The 18,474-nt window shown below is 41.2% G+C and overlaps 3 protein-coding genes across 11 annotated transcripts in view; 1 reads left to right on the top strand and 2 right to left on the bottom strand.

Moving 5' to 3' along the window:
• Positions 1-7,798, top strand: part of ome (omega) — a 64,196-nt gene extending 56,398 nt beyond the window's left edge. For all 5 annotated transcript variants that reach the window (XM_064696305.1, XM_064696304.1, XM_064696303.1 and 2 more), the window contains 8 exons: positions 4,088-4,333; positions 4,392-5,168; positions 5,232-5,682; positions 5,745-5,965; positions 6,032-6,201; positions 6,534-6,694; positions 6,749-6,954; positions 7,019-7,798. In XM_064696305.1, the coding sequence (XP_064552375.1) occupies positions 4,088-4,333; positions 4,392-5,168; positions 5,232-5,682; positions 5,745-5,965; positions 6,032-6,201; positions 6,534-6,694; positions 6,749-6,954; positions 7,019-7,135 (2,349 nt within the window). In that variant the 3' untranslated portion in view covers positions 7,136-7,798. The remainder of the gene's footprint in view (positions 1-4,087; positions 4,334-4,391; positions 5,169-5,231; positions 5,683-5,744; positions 5,966-6,031; positions 6,202-6,533; positions 6,695-6,748; positions 6,955-7,018) is intronic.
• A 51-nt stretch (positions 7,799-7,849) lies between these two features.
• Positions 7,850-9,742, bottom strand: LOC135438135 (box A-binding factor). Its single transcript, XM_064696317.1, has one exon. It carries the CDS (start codon positions 9,740-9,742, stop codon positions 8,735-8,737), a length of 1,008 nt encoding a protein of 335 aa, XP_064552387.1. The 3' UTR covers positions 7,850-8,734.
• Positions 9,680-18,101, bottom strand: LOC135438133 (transcription activator GAGA). 5 transcript variants are annotated; one of them, XM_064696313.1, is made up of 7 exons: positions 17,910-18,101; positions 14,862-15,327; positions 14,433-14,783; positions 14,158-14,369; positions 13,824-13,872; positions 12,075-12,583; positions 9,680-9,820 (listed from the first exon to the last, which is right to left on the bottom strand). In XM_064696313.1, the coding sequence occupies exons 1-7, from the start codon at positions 18,099-18,101 to the stop codon at positions 9,758-9,760; spliced, it is 1,842 nt and encodes a 613-aa protein (XP_064552383.1). In that variant the 3' UTR covers positions 9,680-9,757. The 5 variants fall into 5 exon arrangements, with proteins under 5 accessions (XP_064552383.1, XP_064552379.1, XP_064552382.1 ...); XM_064696309.1 differs by lacking the exon at positions 13,824-13,872 and having other exon boundaries at positions 14,232-14,369; XM_064696312.1 differs by lacking the exon at positions 9,680-9,820 and having other exon boundaries at positions 11,671-12,583.
• Positions 18,102-18,474: the final 373 nt, after the last annotated feature.

Here is an 18,474-nt window from a genome sequence, read left to right as displayed (position 1 = left end):
GTGTGTGTGTGACTGTGTGTGGCTTGCATGCAACAAGTAAAAACAAATTGTATAAAATTAATTAGGGAAAGCAGCCTCGTGACAAAACAATTAGGTATGCAGCTAAAAATCAAAATTAAAAAAAAAACCACTGCAATTAAAACTGGGAAAGTAAAATATAAACAAATATTTGTAGATATCATCAAGCTTGTAATTATATATGTAGAAGTTAGAATACTCCTTCTAAAAGTGTACAATTTTCTAAACAGAACATTTATCTTAAAATCTTAGATTAAAGAAATGTTTTGAGTCCAAGAGGTGATACAAAATCAGTAAAATAGTTAAAGGGCCTGAAAATAATAACTCACTTAGGCCACGTCATGGGTTTTTTGAAAAACCCTTAACTGCCATATATATCTAAAAGTAAGAGCCTTCCCACAATGTGATTAACTCGTTTTGAAGGCGAGTTCCTTGACTACATTAAATAGGAAAACAATCATTTGTCTTATACGCTCAGCCAAAAATATGTTCACAATTAGTTAAATTGTATAGAAAAAGCTGGTAAAAACCGCAATAACAATAATAACAGGACACGCCTAAGGACACAAAGGCACGCCCAGGACAACAACTAATTAACTTTGTCAGTTTAATGAAAAACTAAACGACAAATGACAGGCCAAAAGAGCCCCAAGGAGTAACCACCCCTTAAAAAGCAAAGTCGTTTTCTCCTCGGGTGCCGAGGATTGAATACCCTGCCCAGATAGAGAAGTGGTTAGCAAATGCTCTATCGATAAACAGGCTAAAGATACAAGTCTCGATATTTGAAACGGAAGCAAACAAAGTTTTTATGCCGTTTACCGAGTCGGAAGCAAAATCTGGTAGACTCATTTGCATAGAGACAGGCCGACATGCATTTCGATTGGGCTGACAAGAGGCTCATTCATGGTGACAAAGGCAAGAGTAACCTCTGAAAGGGTGCAGGGTGCAGAGGCTGTTGCTGCTGCTCTTGGTGGCGCTCATTCATTTTTTAGCAGGACACTTTGGGAAGGGCAAGGACCTTGCTGGCATGCCGCAACTCAGAGGCGATTATGTGTGAGGCGAAAAGCAGGCAACAAAATGTCAACTGACACTAAACAAGTATACGACATGTGGTGCAACATGGATATAAATTTCACTCAACTTGTTTGCAGCTTCAGCCCGCCCTGCTCCGGCCTGTGCGATACGCAACTAATTGCCGGAAGTTCAAGTGCACAGGCAAACGTTCAAGTTAACCGGGCATCTGATTTCACTGGTCTCGCTTCCGCAGAGCTGGGAATGATCCTAAGAGCACCTAAAAGCATTCGGTTTCATATTTATTTAATGAATTCGTTTGGGCTCGTCTGGCGCCGCTAATTGCGCCACATTGTGCACAAATTCTATTCACAAATCCCAAAACAATCCCCAGACAAACAAAAGTCATGCGTTCAACACAAACGGAACCCAGTCGTGCGAATTTTCAATTTGCACGCCATCAAGCCAATCGAAGTGTGCTTCGCCAAAAATGGACACAATTTAAATACCCTAACAGCTTTCTTTAAACTTTCAAATCAATTTCCATCGTATCTAAGGGTAATACCGTATATTAAAATTATATAAATTTAAATGCATCAAAAAGTAGATTTAATCTTTCGCTGATCTCTCAACAATCTCGAGTTACCAACCCAGATATATAACTAATATACCTTAGTTTCCCAAACTCTTGCTCTTGCAATATTAAAATAGAGAAATATAATAAAACTGTGCGCGTGAAAAAAAAGCAATTTCAATTTGATCTGCGTTTAATAAATGCGCTGACCCCGACAACCCCAAACACCAAAAACCCAACTCATTGTGATGCCTAGTGGGAGCATATTTTATGGCCGTTCTAGCCATAAAATCGTACAACGTGTAACCAGCATCTCTTCGAGCCCAGTTGCAGTTGCCACCAATGTGCCATATATTTTGGATGTGCCACTGCAAATCATTTGGGGATTCGGAGCACACGTGGCGTCAGCTAGGGCATGGCGTGGGCCTGGTTGCGGGAGTTTGGGGATTTCCACTTGGAAGTTCGCTTCGATTTCTTTTGCATATCTTAATGGCATATGTGCGCTTAGTTGACTGTGTAAGTAAAAATGTCGAATGGATACACAGATACGAGCTCATAAATGGTTAAACAAGCAAATAACAACAACTAAAAACCGGAAAAGAAAGGTCAAAGTTTATTCAACTGGATTTGAATTCTTGAATGAATGTTGAATGAGCTTTATAATTTGTACAAGAGTCGCTGCGGCAGACTTTACTATGTTAAGCCAATAACAAGATATAACGCAAAATTAACATTAACAAAATATATACGTGGAATCGAGTAATGCCTTGTCATATTTACCCAGCGAAATGATAAGAGAAAATATAGTTTGAATTGGAGTTATATCGAGTCTGTTAGTAATAATAATAATTATGAACAACTAAAAATGAGCGAAGCTTAGTCCAGTTTTTTGTTATCACATAATGTAGGAATCGAAAGATATATAAAAGATTGACTGACGTTCGAATCATTCCATTGTGTAAGTCCATCTTAGTGTAAGTGTGTATGTCAATAAACTCCTCCTAAACGGCTGGAAACATATTGATCAAATATCTTTTCTTGCTTAAGTGGGTCTCTGGATGGCTTAGATATTCAACTGGGGTCTATATATATCTAACAAACATCAAAATGACCAATGCTTCCATATAACTGAAAAAACGGATACGATAGTATTCGAGCTCTAAAACTTTGTATTCTTCTACAAAAGCGTTACTAGATAAAAATAAAACTCCTGTCGGAAATCTTATATAAGCTCGTTCAACCTTGAGCTCGTCTAAGTCAACCACATAATTATCAACAACTGTCACGCTGATATAATTTTGGCATCATTTCTCACTGACACACAAAAAGCCAAATGCGATTTATTTTTATTGGACATCTATTGACAGCTCTATTAACACAGCGAACTGTTTCTTATTTACTTTAAAGTCGCGCAATGTGAAAAAACAAAAACTTGTTGAAAATAGCAAACCAAAAGTCAATAAAAATTACTTACACAAAAAAAGCAATTTCTTAGCTACCAGGTAAATGTTTATATGCGCTTACGTCATGGCGCAATTGTCGGTTTCCCCGACCCGCAACAGCTCGACGCCTCGCCCAACAATGCAAACCAGTTCCGAGACGACTTCAGTCTGGTGAAAAAAAAAAGAAATACAAAACTACTTTCATTTTCAGTCAGCGTCCCGTGATTTCTGATTTGGGGTTCGCTTCAGACGATGGGCAAAGAGAAAAAGCGCATTGCGCATGCGCAACGACGCCGACAGCAAATATTTTTATGCAAAAGACTTTTATACTAAGACTCGGTGAAACGTGCCTGGGATTTTAAATTTGTAACTGCCTTTTTATCAGAATATAAAATTGACAGAAGACCCATTTGATGTTCATTTGAAATTTGCGTATGAAGCCTGTTTGGGGCAGCTTGAAAGCTAGAGGCAATTGCGGTAATGCATTAGATAATAGTTCATATTTATAAGAGTATAATAAACAGGAAATATTTAAGAGCTAGACTCTGCCTTTTCCTTTTTGCTATAAATAAATACATCTGCGTTTAAACAGAGTCAAAGATACAATTTAAAAAAAAACAATGATCTACTAGTCTAGTTTAGCTAGACTAGCTATATTGACGATGTTTGTATGTATCAGCCCCTTTGATGATGAATCGGAACGGTATATAGGTTACTATGGCTCCAATGGGAATTATCGTGAAATAATAAAGTTTTTGAGCTATCTTAACCAAACTTACCCATAACGAACTGTTTAAGAAATTTAGAGAAGAACACACTCTATTGTAATATTGATATACTCTTTGTTCTTCTTTAATTTGTTATGGGTTCAAAATAGTAAAGTGTTGGTCACTCCCAGCAAATTTCTTTATAGGTAGTCAATGTCTTAAGTGACCCTCCTAACTATAAAATGAAGAAGTGGCAAACCCTGTTAATGATTTAATATATGTATTAAAATAATATCCGATAATAATCCTGACTAACATGTATGCTTATTCCACAGAACCTGGTCTACTCCAAGGAAAAGAAACGCAGAGTTCGCATAATCTTGAGCATTGTTGGTGCAGTTATCGCGGTAGCCCTGCTGGCTACAATGCTGGTGTTTGTCCTGGGCTCCGGCGATACGAGTGACGATAAGCCAAAGGACAATGCGATCGATCTGGAGGATGTGCTGAGCGGTCAATTATATGCAAAACGCTTCAATGGCAGCTGGACCAACGGCAACAGTGTGATTTACAAGGAGAATGCGGTAAGTGCACCCGATATCCATATACGAATAGCTTATGCTACAGCTTACAACCGTTAAGGACATTGTGGAGCTGGACACAAAGACGCTGGTCGTCACTAAGCTGTTGGCCAATGCGGCGCACTATGTGCTCTACGAGAAGTCAGCAGATGGGCAGCTGCTGTTGCTAGCGAAGAACTACAAGAAGAACTTTCGCTACAGCTTCCTAGCCCAGTACGACATCTACAATTTGAGCACGAATACCATTAAGCCGCTGACCATACAGAATGAGCCGGCCTATCTGAGCATGGTCCAGTGGTCCCCGGTGGGCAATGGGCTGATCATTAACTACGATCGCAATTTGTATTATAAGAAGAGTGCTCTGGACACAGAGATACCTATTACGACCAATGATCGTGGCATCTATCTGAACGGCATACCCGACTGGGTGTACGAGGAGGAGGTATTCAGCTCGAACGTGGCCACCTGGTTCAATCCCTCGGGTACCCAGATAGCGTTCATTCAGTTCGATGACTCGCCCACGCATGTCATCAACTTCCCCTACTACGGCGATGCTGGCGATCTACGTTTCCAGTATCCATTGCATCAGGAGATTCCATATCCCAAGGCGGGCTCCTCAAATCCCCGCGTAGTGCTTTTTATGGCCGATCTCGAGCGTGCGGCAGCGGGCAATGAGTTCCTTACTTCGATGCCAGTGCCAAGTGCCCTAAACACGGAAACCGATTATATAGTCACTGCGGTCAGTTGGCTGGATGATAATAATGTCCTCTCGGTGTGGATGAATCGCATTCAGAATGCGGCCTATGTTGTCAGCTTCGATGGACTAAGCCGGAAGCTGGTAAGTGATGAAGAACTCAACCTTGGGTTCCACTCCACATTAAACGCCTCTCTGTCTCTGCAGCTGTATAGCACTGAATCTAAAACAGGCTGGGTGGATCTTTATACGGCTCCGTTTAAGAACCGTAATGGCTCACGGCTGGCCTTCGTGCTGCCCCATGAGAACTACAAACAATTGCAGCTGCTGTCCACAGACGTGAGCAATGCGCAGCTGGAGCCACTGACCAGCGGAAAGTTTGTGGTGGACAGCATACTCCACTGGGATGCCACGCATGATGTCATCTTCTATACGGCCAACACGGAGGAGCATCCAGAGCAGATGCATCTGTACGCAATACGCGCTGTGACGACCCGCAAGCAGGCGGCCAAGTGTCTGACATGCAAACTGATGACATCGGGAGATGTGGAGCAGAACTACTATACGGCCATCTTCAATGACAATAATCAAATTGTGATTACCTCTCTGGGACCAGGCATACCCACAACTGCTGTGTACGAGTGGACTTACTCGCTCTGTAGGTTAAATCGCACTTGCTTGGCATCTAATGTGCTTTAATATTCGACTATTCTTTAACAGCTCAGGTGACGCTGAAAAAGCTTTTGGATTGGGAGAATAATGAGGCGCTGCGCGCCAAGCTACGCGGAGTCGCGTTGCCCACACACAAAATACTCACAGTCAACATTGATGGAGGATTTCAGGCAAAGGTGCTGCTCCAGCTGCCACCCAATCTGGATACCAGCGGCAAAACCAAATATCCCATGCTTGTCGATGTCTATGGTGGACCCGATTCCTATTCCGTAAGCATCCCTTTTTGAAAGTCCTACAATCAAAAGCTAACTATTAGCATTTTGTATCTTTGCCAGGTGACAACCAAATGGATGATGGACTGGGGCACCTACCTCTCCTCGAATCAATCTGTGATCTATGCCAAGATCGATGGGCGCGGCTCGGGCCTGCGCGGTGAGACCTTGCTGCATGCCATTTATCTGCAGCTGGGCACTGTTGAAATAACGGATCAGATCAGGGTCACGCAGTAAGTACTTGGGACATAACACATAGGGTATCTTAAGTTCGTCACATAATGTGTACGTCTCCAACGCCATAGAATATGGGCATATATATTTCTGATTCTGTTTCTATGTCGTAATCGGCCAGATTGGACCGATATATGATTTAGCTGCTAAGTTCTTGTATGAAGAACTGTTTTATTTTTAAGCTATCTTAAGTTAAGTTTAATTTGATCAACATCGGACATCGGACTATATCATATAGCAATGATTCTTAAGATACTTCAACCGACATCAGCAATCACGAGCTACACAATTCGCAACAAATCGGACCACTATATCCTCGATATATTTCTAGAAATCTGACACAAATGTTCAACTACATCGATGCTGAGCACATTGGCATCTGGGGCTGGAGTTATGGCGGCTATGCGGCGGCCATGGCACTGGCTAACGATGACACTGAAGTATTCAAATGCGCCGCGTCCATAGCACCTGTCACCGATTGGACCTATTATGGTGGGTTTAGCCACGTGGAAATATGGACAGCCTGATAGCTTTCTCGATTTGCAGATTCGATCTACACGGAACGGTATATGGGTCTGCCGGACACAAATGAGATTGGCTATGCCAACTCGAGACTGAGCACACGCGCCCAGAAGCTGCGGGGCAAGAAATATTTGCTCGTCCATGGCACATCCGATGATAATGTGCACTACCAGCAGGCCATGATACTGGCCAAGAATCTGGAGCGACACGACATTCTGTTCAAGCAAATTGTAGGTGCCATTAATATGCCGATCATATTGTTGTTGTTCTATCGAAAATGTTGTATTTATGCAGAGCTATGCCGATGAGGATCATGGACTGGCCAATGTGCGTCCGCATTTATATCATTCGCTGGACCGTTTCTTTGGCGAATGCTTTTCCAGCAGCCGGCTGATGAAGAGCGCCAAGTAGGGTGATAAACAAAATAATTCTTAAATCATAGTTTAAACAATTTAAATCATTACTTGTAAAGCTTGCAAGAAAATTAGAGCAGAGCAATTTAATTGGTACTTAAAAAGTTGCATTTCAATTCAAAACGTTTTAAGACAAATCTATTTAAAAATTAGTTTAAAAATGCTTCAAAAACATAGAAAGGAGAAAATCAAACGAATGCAGGTCCAAAAGTGTTATAAGATAACTTTGAACAATAATATTTGAAAATGCATTTTAAGACATTTTAAGCATACAATTGAACCGAAAACAAAAAGCAAATATTTATAGACAAATCTAATAAATAATTAACTAGCTGCAGACCATGTCTAAGCCGTAGTTAGTGCCTGTTAAAATAGAAACTTTAAATACTACAAAAAGAAAACAAAATTAATTTCACAATTAACGCCTAGAATATTTTGTGAAACAGACACAAAACATATGTAAGTTCTTTCCAGCTGAAATTGTTAGCTTGTAGTTTCGTTGTAGTTTTATAATTTGCCTCATTGTAAAAAGAGAAATCACAGAGAATTTGTAAATAAATAGTTGTTAAAAGGCTTTTATAAATTAGACGAAAAATGTGTATAGGCAACAGTTAAAAAGGCAAACACAATTAAAATTAATAAATAAATATATTCAAACAAATATTTCACTCTAACGCCGCATGCCAACGCCCATTAAAACCATATTCCGGAATAATCTTTTTAGCTTTCAGTACACAAACCGGCTCGCTTTATTGCCTTGGCCCCAAACTGGGTATACATACACCATATATTATATGTATATGATATCGGCTCTGTATGCATACATATGCCGCCTATGGGCGCATTTTTTGCCATCTTCTTTAACAATTTTTCGAATGTCAAAAATGTTTTTAAATTTTTAAATACATACATATCGTTAAATTTACGAATTTTAAATGGAGTTTCTATATCTTGAAATCTGTATTTTACATTTGATATTGATTAATTTAAAACTGACGATAATAACTTCATCTTTCGTAAATTTAAATTATGAAATATTTGTATATTATTTTCAAACTTGAAGCATAATTTGTATGGTACAAAAATATTTAATTCTTTTTCTTTTTACTTAAGAGTTTTTTCTTATATTTTTGCGGTGTGTTTTCCAACGTTCTAAAAATACTTGCTTTACGAATAGTTTCTTATATTTTATGCCAATTAACTTTATACATATGCTTTTAACCACATCTGTTTAAGAATGTTTTTTTTCTTTGTATTGCTAATTAATTAACTTTAAGTGTTCGTATTGTTCACTATATACAATAGAATATGGGCATTAAAAAATGAATACATATATAAGATGTAAAGGATGGTAAAAGCTTAAAAGGGGGAATTAAAGCATGGACTATGCTAGTCTAAATAGCCTTTAAATATTCCGAGTTGGGCAAGATAACAACATTTACTATTCTTACATACGCATGCATGTATCCATTAGATAAGCTCAATTTGTTGGCGATTACAATCATGTGACAAGTACAAAACTTATGGGAAACTAACAGCTATATATGTACTATATAGATAATATGAATCGCTTTGCTTATGTATATGTAACAGGGTTCTATTGCAGATAAACCTCCTGGACTACCTCATGGTGCTCTTGGTGTTGTGGATCGGTATCCTGCAGATCCTCTTGCAAATCCATCTGATGATGCTGATGCTGCAGATGGTGGTGGTGGTGTTGCTGCTGCTGCTGCTGTTGTTGATGTTGTTGCTGTTGTTGTTGATGGTGGTGTTGATCCTCGATGACAACACCCTCGCTGGCATCATACTCAATTAATTGATCATCCGCTTCCGCTTGCTGATGATGATCTATGATAATGTGCTCCTCCTCCACCAAATGGTGTTCATGCTGATATTCGTGCTGTTGCTGCTGCTGTTGCCAGCGCAGCGGCGGCGGCGATGTTGACGCCGCCAAATGCTGCACTGGCTCATGCATGCTCGTCGTGCTGGTTGATCCGCCAGTTGCGGATGTGGTTGTTGTCTGATAGACGGTTTGCTGATTCCTAACAATATGACCGGCGGCAGTGACATTGGTTACACTGGCGCGCTGATTGGTGCGCGTCAAGGTAACTGTCACCTCAGAGCCAAGGCCAGCAAAGGAGACAGATGGTGTGGTTGCCGCATTGCTGGCACCTCCTGCAGATGCAGCTGATGTTCCCACTGCTGCTGCTGCTGTTGCTGTTGCTGTGGCTCTGGCCTGGAGTATCTTGCGTGTGGGCAATTGTGATGCGCTGACTGTGGAGGTTGTTGATGTTGTTGCTGCTGATGCGCCCGATTGGGGCACATAGTTAATGAGCAACACTCGCTCCCCACTGGTTGTTTGTGCAGCATGGCCGCGCAAGACGCGACGTTGCAACGCTCCACCAGTTCCAGTTGCAGTTGCAGTTGCAGTTGTTGCTGTTGCTGCAGTACTGCTGCTGCTGTTCACTGTTGTTGCTGCGCTGCTGCGTTCGCTTGCGTTGTTGTTATTGCTGTTGTTACTGCATTTACTGCTGTTGCCGCTGTGCTGCTGCGCTGTCTGCCCACCGCCCCCGAAGGCTCCGCCTCCTCCAGGGCCGCTGGTCATATCGTTGGCTCATCATTACGTATTATTACCGCCTTTCAAAATGAAAACCTTCTTTACCAAAATGTTCTTATTGTTGCCCTAATTTCATTGATTGTTCATGAATGATGCGGTTGTTTGTTGGGTTGGTTGGTTGTTTGGTTGGTTGATGCATGAGTTGCGATATTTTAACATATTTTAATTATATTGTTTTTATAGATTAGAGTTGGTGAGTTAACAACGAGGCAGCGAAAAGAGAGAAGACAAGATAAAAAACGATTTGTTAATGACTTGGTTATGGATCCAACGTGAGATTATGTTATGATAGTGCAAGGGCGACATAAAATAGCTCCGAATAATAAATCATTGCACGATCTCCAACTTTATATATGTTGGGTTATATATGTTTCTCGAGATTTCTGTTTTATATTGGAATTCTTTAGTCATTTGATGTTACTTGTGTGTTAGTCAGTCATTTTAAGTACTTAGTTAATGACAACCTTTTTAACAGGTTTTTATATTTATATTTGCCTAAGGAGCTCATAAGACCTCGTGTTAGAGTGTCGGGTTGTTGTGAGTTTCATGTTGATGCGTTGAGTGCAATGTCACAAAGTTTAGTTCAGGGTGTGAAAAATATATTAAAGCATGGTTAGACTTTTGGTAGAACATGCACACACAAATACATATGCAAGGACAAGTTTAGTTAGTCTGGTGAATAAAGTTGTCAAGCAAGGTTAATACACAAATTGATAGCCAAAAGAAATAGTTAGATATTAGCAAAAATAGAAATGAGCAGAAATGATATAAATATTCTATTGTTTAAATGTGGGCTAAAAAATAAAAGATCCAACACCAAATATGGAACAAAAATTTTGTAAATTTTTTTTTTTAAACAGCTTTTGGTTTATTCATGTATATTTGTTTTAAATAAAATTTCATTTTATTTAAGTCATAAGAGTTAAGGTATTTTTTAGACAGGCCAAATATTTGCAACATTTAAAGGCGAAAAGTAATAAAAAAAATTGATATAATTTTTGTTGTGTATAAATTCTAAGTAAAAATCAAGGCAAATATATGACCTATTCCAAAAAAAGGCGACTTATTTAAAAAAATTTGCAACTATTAAGATTAAAAAATAATTATGTAAATATAAAGAGCTTTTTGTATATTAAATTTAAAGTGTATAGTGTACAAAACTTTGTACGGTGTAGCACCAAAGATATTTTGGTCTAAGAGCGGAGAAAATAAGAGAAACTAAAGCTTATAGATAGCTGCTTAGTTAGAGCAGAGTTAAGGCAGAAGTACAGGTCCAAGTGGACAGCATTATCTCAATATATAGATCTTATCTCCGTCAGACAAACTACAATTGAACCTCACTTTGCTTTAGATAATTTTAGCTAAACATATTTAAGACAATCTACACAATGCAAAAGTCATATTCACAAAACAATTGCTTACAATTGACCCGACTTTCGGGCAGGTCCACAATAACACTACACTGATCAGATATTAAGTTTGACTAGGTTGCCTAGTCTGTCACATTAAGACTACATACACATTACATGGGCTGGGAGAGGGCGTGGGGCGTGTCAAACTACAGCACATTACATAGTCCAATAACCATAGCGCGTTCTTAAAACATAACTAAGTATTGCAGAACAAAATATTTGTAGCCAAATCAATATTTAAAGTTAACAAAATTGTACAACAAAATGGGTTATAAAAACTAAAGGCACTCGTGATATGCAGAGCAAACTAGTGGCAACTCCATGACAATTGACCCCAACTCGGGGACTGGAAACATTTGCAAATGATACACAAAGGCATATTTAAAAATTGGATATATAAATCCGTTCTCTATCAGAACCAGAGCCAGCTACCTGAATCAAGATTTTACTTTAAGCCTTAGTCTGTTATGTTAACAAAAGTTTAAGAATATGATTAATATGATTGAAATCGGAATCGATTCTAAGCCGGTTTGCAGCCCTGATTTTAGTTCATATGTGATTGATCTGATCGGGCCCAGATTTAGGCAAAATAGTTGTCTAGGCACTAGCACAGCTCGTCATTGGGTTGCATAGTTTGCTGCACATATCCAAGTTTATATGGTATATATTTTACTACACACATTCCGGGAAGAGTTAAGCATATTGGAGAACCAAGTCAGGGATTGGGTTTATAATAAAGGGGTCTATGATTCGGTTCGATTCGTCAGAGTTGTACGTGCTACTCAAAGCGTCTGTGGTGGTTGTGTTTGTTGTTGTTGTTGTTGTTGCTGCTGCTGTTGCTGCTGCTGCTGCTGTTGTTGTTGTTGTTGTTGTGATTGTTGTTGCTGTTGAAAATCAGTCATATTCACCTGATTCAAATTGCCAATTATCTGATGACCCTGCAACGTTTGCACCTGGGCAATAGATAACGGCGTACCGCTCTCGCTACCATCTGACTGGGCTACGAGCTGCTGTTGCTGCTGCTGCTGATTATTCGCCTGTTGCTGGGCGGCCGCTTGGGCGCTGGTTGTCGGCGTTGTCATGTTGCCGGACGAATCGATGATCTGGTGATGCTGCAATGGCTGTTGTTGTTGCACCTGAACCTGCTGCACCTGCTGCTGTTGCACTTGGCCCCCGGCCGTGGTGGTTACTGTCATTGTTTGTTGCTGTTGCTGCTGCTGCTGCTGCTGTTGTTGTTGTTGTTGCTGCTGCTGTTGTGCATCGGGATCCTTTTTGACTTGTACGCTCTGCATCGGATGAAGCGACTGCACCGTTTGCACTTGGGGCACAACTCCGCTGGAGCTCAGCGCTCCGCTGCCGCCCGACTGCGACTGCACAGAGCCGGGTGTGCTGCCGCCAGGTTTCTTGCCGCTGGGTGCTGCAAAGTATGTGGAAGATGAGTATCAAAATTGTGGCCAAGCAACGTGTGTAAAGACAATTTCAACGGATACGTTAGGGCGACACCAACTTGATCAGAAGTCTAAACAACTGAAACAACAACCTGACTAAAAACAACGACAGCAGAAACTGAAGGACCGATGTGAAAGATTTAAGTGTTTTTGTTTAGAATGTTTGTGTGTGTGTGTGTGTGTGTACGTGTGTGTTTGCAATATAGTCTATTAAGAAGATTAGTAAATAATGAGTAAGATTAATAAATGAAGAAATTTTAAAACAAAAAAATAAGTTACGACTGTGCCTAATTTATTACAAACAAAAAAGAGTTAAACAAAAAAAATAAATAAATAAAACAAACAAACAAATATTAAAATCAAATAGAATTATAAAAACCGAAAGTTCAAAATTAAATTTTAAAATAAAAGTCAAATATTAAAAAACATAGTCAGTTCTATACAAACTAGAATCACAAGCTCAAGATTTAAACGTATTTTAGAATAGTTAAAAATCAAAGTACAGTATTTTCTTGCAAAACAAACAAAAACAAGAACAAAAACAAAAACAAAGTGCACACAAACGAGAGTCGATCGAATGGGATAAATAAATATTAACTAATTGCCGCAGCGTCAAAATTAATTGCAAAAAATTTTGGTTACATAAAAATGATATACGTATATATTTATTAAACAATTTATAATATATGTTAATATATATTATTTAAAAAGAAACTTAAAGTCAATTTCCTTCTTTTAAACCACAAAGAAAGCTTACAATTAAAAATTATTTGTTAATGGTTTTTGTTCCTTTTTTACATCTTACAAATATAACGCGACATAATTGTTTTTTTTTTTCTTTTTTGAAGTAAAATTGTTTGAGTATTTACCGTTATATGCAAGAAAATACTGCATAATTATTAACTTTTCCTTTGTTATTATTTGTTAAAATTTTTAAAGCGAAATTCTGAAACTTACAACAAAAATTATACAAAATGAAATAAACATTCATTTCTTGACGGATGTTTTTTGTTATTTACAAACATTGTGTGTGTGCGTGTGTGTGTAAGTGTATGTGCAGGTGTAACATGTAAGTGTATGTGAATGGGTGGGTGTTAAGGTGGAATGATTAGGCGGCCGGCATTGGGCGGCGGCGTCGTTATTATTGGGGCTGCTGCTGCTGCGGCAGAAATACTTGATCGCCCACAATATGTATAACATTTTGCATGCCCTGCTGCTGCTGCGCAGCGGCGCCGCTGCTTCCGCTGCCGCCACCGCCCTCATGCTTGACATTGACGCCCATGAGATGCGTTTGGCCGCCACCCGCGCTGCTTAGTGTTGATGTGTTTAAGTGTTGCTGCTGTTGTTGTTGCTGCTGCTGCTGCTGTTGTTGTTGTTGTTGTTGTTGTGGCGGTGTTTGGTGGTGCTGCTGTTGCAGTTGCTGCTGTGGCAGCACAGTACTGGCCATAATAGTGTTACTAGTGGGCGTGGACGTTGACACAACCCTTGGTAAGTGCGTTACACCGCCACGAACTGGCGTCTCCGTTGCCGATGGTGTTCCTGCTCCACTGGTGTCGCCCACGGTTGTGTTATTGAGCTCACCGCTGGTGTCTAGTGTGGTATCATTACCCGACTTACTTTTCTTCTCCTTTTTGATGCCCGGCTTGGCAAAGTGCCGCAGCTCGAGATGGCGACGCAGATTGCGCGATTGACGTATGACGGCATAGCAAATGGGGCAAGTAGCAGGTTGTTCCGATTGTGAGCGTGACCGAGGCTCTGCACAGACAATTAAAAAAAAAGTTACATTCGTACCTTAAAGGTCACCATCAATTGACTTACTTTCTGTCCCAGGCGGATGTTTAGTGCGTTTGGCCTTTGGCGTGGCGGTACTTCCGCTAGCGCCGGGCGTTACGGTTGTTCCAGACGCAGTTGTTATTTCGCCAGTGGCCGCATTTGCCGATGTCACGGGTATCATATTGTTGGGGTCCATTGTGACAATTGTCTCAACCTTTTGTCCTTCGCTCTTGATTATCGGTGTGCTGGTTAACAGTTGCGTTTCGGCTCCATTTTCGTCCAGAACCTGCTGCTGCTGTACCACTTGCTGCTGCTGCTGTGCGGCCAACTGAGAGGATGTCGGTGTGCCCATAATCGTGTCCATGCCTTCCATTTTAGGGACCTTCGGTGCCGTTGCTGCTTATGAGAGAAAGAGAGGGGAGTTCACGTTACAAGAGGACTCCTAACTGATCGCGATCTTTATCTGACACTTACGTGACATTTTCTTGACGCGCGGTTTACGTTTGCGCGCCGGCAAGAAACTCTGTATTACTGCCTGATCGTGTTTGGATGCGTCTGCTGTCACAATCGTTTGCTGGTGTCCGGCTGCATTAGTCTGTGTGGTTGCCTGCAGAATCTGTCCCTGGTGGTGTATATCCTCCACAACCTGTGCGTGCACAGTTTGCTGCGGTGCCGTGGCAATAGTCGCTATCAATTGGTCCTGGTCATGGTGCTGGGGTATCATATGCTGCAGTTGTATCGAGTGCGTTGTGTAGTCATCCTTAGTCACTGTTTGCGGTGCCAGGCCTTGAATATTGAGGCACTGCGCCGCCTGCAGCAGCGATGGTAGCTGCGCATGATCGACGCTTACTTCGCCCCGATAAACGAACTCCAGCAGTGCCTCCAAATCGTTGGCATTGACGCCGGCCAACATCACCACTGGATGTTTGCATGGCGTGTTCTAGACGTGATAAAAGTATACAAATTTTATGATTTTACAGGATATAAAGGTGTGCATAAAATATTTGTTGCACATCTGTGAGATGTGACCCAGTAATGAATTTTATTCTTATCAATAATTTCACCTACACTTTTTATTTCTAATTTTTTCAAAATAATATTTAAAATTTAGGTTACCAAAATAACTTGGAATTCGAAACAAGCCAAAACAGTTCGTATGAACATCAAATGTAAGCACACCCAACGAGGTAATGTTTACTCTGTGGGTATTTCATGTTCGCAATTTCAGCTGGGCAACAGATTTCTCTAGCAATATACCGTTGTATTTGGCGCTCCAAATTCACTTGCCGGTTGCGGAACGCGCGCGCTCATTGAACGCTGCTGCTCCGGCGTGCGTTAATTCAAAACAGAGACAAAAGAATTGGCCATCAAGTGAGACCATCAAAACAAACGGATAAATGGTCGACAAACTCACACATTCGCATAAGCAAAACGAAACGAAACACAAACAAAAACACTTACATGCACACGCACACGCACACTGAGGCAAACGCATACTCTCATCACAATAAACCGGCTTTTCGTTATGCGCGCTCTGCATTTCTGCAGCAGGATTGGAGATGCTGACAGAGCCCATAACCGCTGCGCCGCGCTGCTCAAGAAAGAGCACCCCGCTCGCTCACACGCTCACATGCCACGGATTTAATTAGCAGGCAAGTAAAAAGTCTGCGGCGTTCAGAGGCCCGCTTAAAGCGGTGAGCGACAGTTTACCACTCGCCACCAGCGTTGTGCTGCCAGCGCCTCTCGCCCAATCTCTTTAAATGACATCCAGCGCTTGCCGCGCTCCGTCGCACTCAAACCCGCACAAGGGCCGCGTACCGAACGCTCTTTGAACTCTACACTCCCTTCAGCTTGCCTGGCTGCCTGCCTGCGTGTTGGTCTACCTACTTCTGCTGCTGACGTCGCACTCGCCATTGCTGACGCTCATCGATTTTTTCAGAGTGGTTGCTTTTCACTGGTTGCACTTTGTGAGGGAGCGGGAGCAACAAAGAGCATTGTCTACGTGTTTAGCGTGTGTGTGTGAGTGTAACGAGATCAGTATATGTACGAGTACATCTTGTGGCTGCGACTCTTGCAGAGTTCACATATAAAACCAATTTTTGACATTTCCCGCGACCGACTCTGAGCGACGTTTTTAAAAATTACGCTCTGTTTACTTTTTGAACGGGGGAGCGAACGTAAAGCCGATGCCAGCGTCAGGTGTTGTACACTCTGCTCCGCTCTGTTTTGGTCATTTGACATGTGGACGCAGAAACAATAACAATGAATATCTGATTGGTGCTGATCTACAGTGCAAGTTCTTCAACGTACAATGCAAGTAATTTAGTAGAAAGAAAGGAAAGAAAAAAAAAATATAACAAATCAAGCAATGAAATACTGCACTGAAATAAGTACAGTACAGCACATGAAATTGAAAATGTTAAAATGCAGCAACAAAAATAAAACCCAAATCAAAAGGCAAATGAGCTTCACATAAGCACATACATACGTGTGTACGTATATAGACATTTGTATGTACATACATAAATGTGTTCATATATAATTTTGATATGTCTACGGTGTACAGTGAAGCTTGAATATAACGAACTCAATACGATTTATTAACTTATGAGTGTGTTCGTAGGTAAACTACGACTCCAGTGCATTTCTTAGTAACACCTATTAATAATTAAAATGACACTTTTATCATTTCTTGTCCTGCTGCTGCTTCCCTTTCAATATGTCCCCATAGCCAATATCAACTGTACATTAAGCATACACACACACACACACACACTTGCTCGCATAAGCAAAAAGAGGTCGCGCTCGTGTGCACCCAACAACAGCAACAACAACCTTAGCAGCCAGAGCCAGTCAGGCAGCCCCGTCGCTTGGCGCTCTCGTTTGCGCTCGCTCTAACACACTTAACAGTTGGCGCAACTTTTGCTCCCCCTCCCTAACCAAAGCGATTACTCTCGCACTCTCTCTCACATTCTCTCTTTCTCTCTCGCTCTTTGACACTCATAAAAGCTTATACATTTTTATAATAAACAAGTTGATAAGCAACACAGGACACGGGGTAAGGGGGACACAATATGGCAACGTCAGCGTTAGCGCAAAAGAGTACGCAACTCATTCAACTCAATTGACAATTGAAAACTTACACGGAAATCTCTGGCAAACTAAAATGACGAGAAAGTAGGAGACGACTCCGATGGTTCATGCTGCTGCTGAGCATAGGCCCAGAGCGCCAAGTGTGTGTTTAAGCCAGGAGCAGAGCGCGAGTGCATACTTTTCTAAATCGCACACACACGCACACAGATACGCACACAAACACTAGTATAGCTCACATGCACATTGAGTTGGGGAGCCAAAACTGCTACACAAAAACATATACACTAGCACGCACAAACACATATTAACCTATTTGGCAAGTCGAACGACGACTTTGATTTCTCTGTTTACAAACTGTACGCGCAAAAACACATGCCAGAAGAACGTTGTTGAGGTTATGTTTGACAAAAGCTCTCGCCGCGTACTCACCTTTAGCAAGTCCAATAGAAATGGAGAAGCCGCACAGAGCACGATTTTGTGGGCTGGGAAACTGCGTCCGCCGGCTGCCAGTGTGCAATCGACGAGGTCGCCATGGCACCGCAACAATTGTATGGCTGATACCAGAGATGTGCCATAATCGCCCCAGGTGAGCGAGTACAGTGAATTCATTGGCAACGACATTAGGGCTGTCGTGTCCAAATCCAACAGTTGTTCTCCAGCGTTGTAATTGTATTGATTGCTGTTTGTGGCTAACACGACGAGGCTGTTATTCTTGCAACGGTCTAACAAGAAATTTCATCTAAATAGCAGCTTCAAATGATGATGCTGCTCCACTGCTCCACGTCCACGAGCTTTCACGAAGACTGAATGGCGCGCTGCGTCTTATCGTTGCCCCCTGAAAGAAAAGAGTAAAGAGCATAAGCAGATGGCAAGCAAACAACATATAAGTCATGTGCTCTCGCTCTCTCGCGAGAAAAAATTTTATATACATGTGGTTCCGAGCGTGTTTGTGTGTGTGTGTGGGAGGGGGGATGACTGGCGCATGAGCTCCACG

This window comes from Drosophila montana, unplaced genomic scaffold (assembly GCF_035044405.1).
Source record: "Drosophila montana isolate Dmon_TW-CO22-7 unplaced genomic scaffold, ASM3504440v1 contig_3846_1, whole genome shotgun sequence".
In the NCBI taxonomy this organism is placed as follows: Eukaryota; Metazoa; Arthropoda; class Insecta; order Diptera; family Drosophilidae; genus Drosophila; species Drosophila montana.
Note: the sequence above shows the minus strand (reverse complement) of the source record. Positions and strands in the feature narration are given on the sequence as shown.

Coding starts and splice junctions, on each gene's coding strand:
- LOC135438135 (XM_064696317.1), bottom strand. CDS start 9,742: ATGACCAGCGGCCCTGGAGGAGGCGGAGCCTTCGGGGGCGGTGGGCAG.
- LOC135438133 (XM_064696312.1), bottom strand. CDS start 18,101: ATGTCGTTGCCAATGAATTCACTGTACTCGCTCACCTGGGGCGATTAT. Junction 15,328..17,909: donor TTCTATTGGACTTGCTAAAG/GTGAGTACGCGG, acceptor TATCACGTCTAG/AACACGCCATGCAAACATCC. Junction 14,370..14,432: donor ACATCCGCCTGGGACAGAAA/GTAAGTCAATTG, acceptor TTGTCTGTGCAG/AGCCTCGGTCACGCTCACAA.